The 3,391-nt window shown below is 26.8% G+C and overlaps 1 protein-coding gene across 1 annotated transcript in view; it reads right to left on the minus strand.

Annotated features, from left to right (window-relative positions):
• Positions 1-730: 730 nt before the first annotated feature.
• Positions 731-3,391, minus strand: part of LOTGIDRAFT_175627 (hypothetical protein) — a gene marked incomplete at both ends in the record, with an annotated part of 48,015 nt that continues 45,354 nt past the window's right edge. Inside the window, 4 exons of the mRNA XM_009058119.1 lie at positions 731-925; positions 1,682-1,811; positions 2,045-2,112; positions 2,344-2,475. Coding sequence (XP_009056367.1) covers positions 731-925; positions 1,682-1,811; positions 2,045-2,112; positions 2,344-2,475 — 525 coding nt within the window. The remainder of the gene's footprint in view (positions 926-1,681; positions 1,812-2,044; positions 2,113-2,343; positions 2,476-3,391) is intronic.

Raw genomic sequence — 3,391 nt, forward strand, 5'->3', positions numbered from 1 at the left:
CGGGCAACACCGTGCATTGTGCGATTATGTAAACTTCGTCTCAATGTTTTTAATATATAATTTTATATTTGATAAAAGCACAATAGCTTTTATCAGGCTAGTTGATTCAATTTCAACGTTTACACAAAATGTATTTAAATGTTTCGTGGCCCTCCAAAGATACAAGCTTATCAGAACGTTTTATTGTTTTTTCTATACAAAATAATAATAATAATAATACAGCTAAGAAGAATTTAAATCTGTAACAGATGTAAGAATCAAGCGCGACTGGGGTCTCCATAACTGATCATAACTGGTGCAATCTAACTGCTACAAGTCATCCAGAATCCAGTTGCTCAAAGATTCTGCTAGTCACAGTGTCAACTAGTTACAGGGTCATCTAGTCAACTAGTCAACTAGTCACAGGGTCAACTAGTCACAGTGTCAACTAGTCACAGGGTCAACTAGTCACAGGGTCAACAGAAGTTGATTGTTAGTGTTTTTTCTTGAACACATAACTAATGATGACGTCAGAATTACATTCAAACGATTTATTGATTGTATAAAAAAACATTTTATTTGGTGACTGAGAGGGGATGTCATTCCACTGCTGTATTATGTTTAAATGTCAAAGATTTATTATCCAATCAGATTACTGAATTTCTTAAAATCTGAATTTTATCTTATTTTAGATTTTGAGAATAAAGCCCAGATATTCTGTAAAGAAAAACTTCAATAGGTAATATCTATATCATCGTAAAAACTTCTTGACAAATTCTTGTACCAGTTGTAGATATTTCTGTTCTGGACTGTTTGAGAAGGTTGTTTGTGAGATGGAACGGTTCAGGGTATGAGCTGACTGAGGACTAGAGTGGGTAGTGGAGACAGGTGACACTGGTCCTGCCCCTCTTCTCATATACCGTAACATACTCGACAGGAAGGAATTCTGTAAAACAAACAGTAGGACATAAAACAGTAGCACATAAAACAATAGGACATAAAACAGTAGCAATAAAATAGTAGCACATAAAACAATAGGACATAAAATAGTAGGACATAAAACTGTAGCACATAAAATAGTAGGACATAAAACAATAGGACATTAAATAGCACATAAAACAATAGGACATAAAATAGGACATAAAACAATAGGACATAAAATAGTAGCACATAAAACAATAGGACATAAAATAGTAGCACATAAAACAATAGGACATAAAATAGTAGCACATAAAACAATAGGACATAAAATAGTAGGACATAAAATAGTAGCACATAAAACAATAGGACATAAAATAGTAGCACATAAAACAGTAGCACATAAAATAGTAGCACATAAAACAATAGGACATAAAATAGTAGCACATAAAACAATAGGACATAAAATAGTAGCACATAAAACAGTAGCACATAAAATAGTAGCACATAAAACAGTAGCACATAAAAATACGTTTTATTTTCTTACTCAAAACGATTAAAACATCTATCTTTGTAATGCAGGTTTTAATCTAAGTAGTATTTCATCACAATTTGAAAATATAAAATATCCTATTTATAATCCTGTTTTTTCTATGATTAGAATGAAATATGTAGATCTTGGGATTAATAACTATATTTTACAATGTTTTAATATGATTTGGGATTGTATACATATTAAAAACAAAAATAAAGTAAAAAATTTAAACGTTTTGATGTGTCTTACCAATTCAGCTCCCAGTTCACGTTTTAAAAATTGTTTTTCTCTGGTAGATAAGTTAGGATCTTTAAGATAACGGCAGGCCTGCGACATGATCAGATACAGACTGTTATCCATTACATAGACTACATGGTTTCTATAATACACAATTAGTAATTAAATTTACAGTATTTTGCTATGTTCCAGTTGCTAATTATTTTGAAATTATTTAGAAATGCAGTGGTCACAAGGTAATGGGTGGGTTTTATTAATCCCATATAAATTTCCATAGATTCCATTTATGAGCTATTTTCAACAGAATGCCATGTATTTTATCAAGTATTTATATTGAAATCTCTAGATTATGGTCCTGTAAAATATAAAACTTACTTAGAAATGAGTTGAACTGCCTCTGTATCGGGTGATTTGTGAGGTGAACTTCCTCCTTTTGGATCAATCTGAAATATATTTACATATTCATATTCAAAATTTCACTCCAGAAAATGGAGTATTACATCCATATTTTCCTGCTTATAAGAAAAAGTCTGTAAATTTCAAGTGTCATTAAAAAATTAAATGGAATTATATTGGGGAGGAATAATAACTTAACATTTACTTTTCATAGCCTTGTTCTAACCAGTCAGATAATTCAGATATCCTAAGAATTTAGTCAAAAAATTCAGATTTACCTTCGATAACAACCTAAAACAGGAGGTGATGCACGATATCAACATTCCAAATGTAGGTGGAGCTTCTTGATCGATTGACGGGGTGGAAAATCCCAGTCCCAGGATTGGTTCGTATTCACTTATATCCATAGTCTAAAATAACATTAATAATATTGATATATATTTAAACTATATGTAAGGTTTTATTAATAATATTGATATATATTTAAACTATATGTAAGGTTTTATTAATAATATTGATATATATTTAAACTGTATGTAAGGTTTTATTAATAATATTGATATATATTTAAACTATATGTAAGGTTTTATTAATAATATTGATATATATTTAAACTGTATGTAAGGTTTTATTAATAATATTGATATATATTTAAACTATATGTAAGGTTTTATTAATAATATTGATATATATTTAAACTGTATGTAAGGTTTTATTAATAATATTGATATATATTTAAACTGTATGTAAGGTTTTATTAATAATATTGATATATATTTAAACTGTAGGTTTTATTAATAATACTGATATATATTTAAACTATATGTAAGGTTTTATTAATAATATTGATATATATTTAAACTGTATGTAAGGTTTTATTAATAATATTGATATATATTTAAACTGTAGGTTTTATTAATAATACTGATATATATTTAAACTGTATGTAAGGTTTTATTAATAATATTGATATATATTTAAACTGTAGGTTTTATTAATAATACTGATATATATTTAAACTGTATGTAAGGTTTTATTAATAATATTGATATATATTTAAACTATATGTAAGGTTTTATTAATAATATTGATATATATTTAAACTGTATGTAAGGTTTTATTAATAATATTGATATATATTTAAACTGTAGGTTTTATTAATAATACTGATATATATTTAAACTGTATGTAAGGTTTTATTAATAATATTGATATATATTTAAACTGTATATAAGGTTTTAAATAAATTGAACAGAGTATTAATTATTTTTCTTTGATTAAAACTATCTGAGTCTCGAGAATACATTGTAATATTATTTACGAAGT

This window comes from Lottia gigantea (assembly GCF_000327385.1).
Source record: "Lottia gigantea unplaced genomic scaffold LOTGIsca_322, whole genome shotgun sequence".
In the NCBI taxonomy this organism is placed as follows: Eukaryota; Metazoa; Mollusca; class Gastropoda; family Lottiidae; genus Lottia; species Lottia gigantea.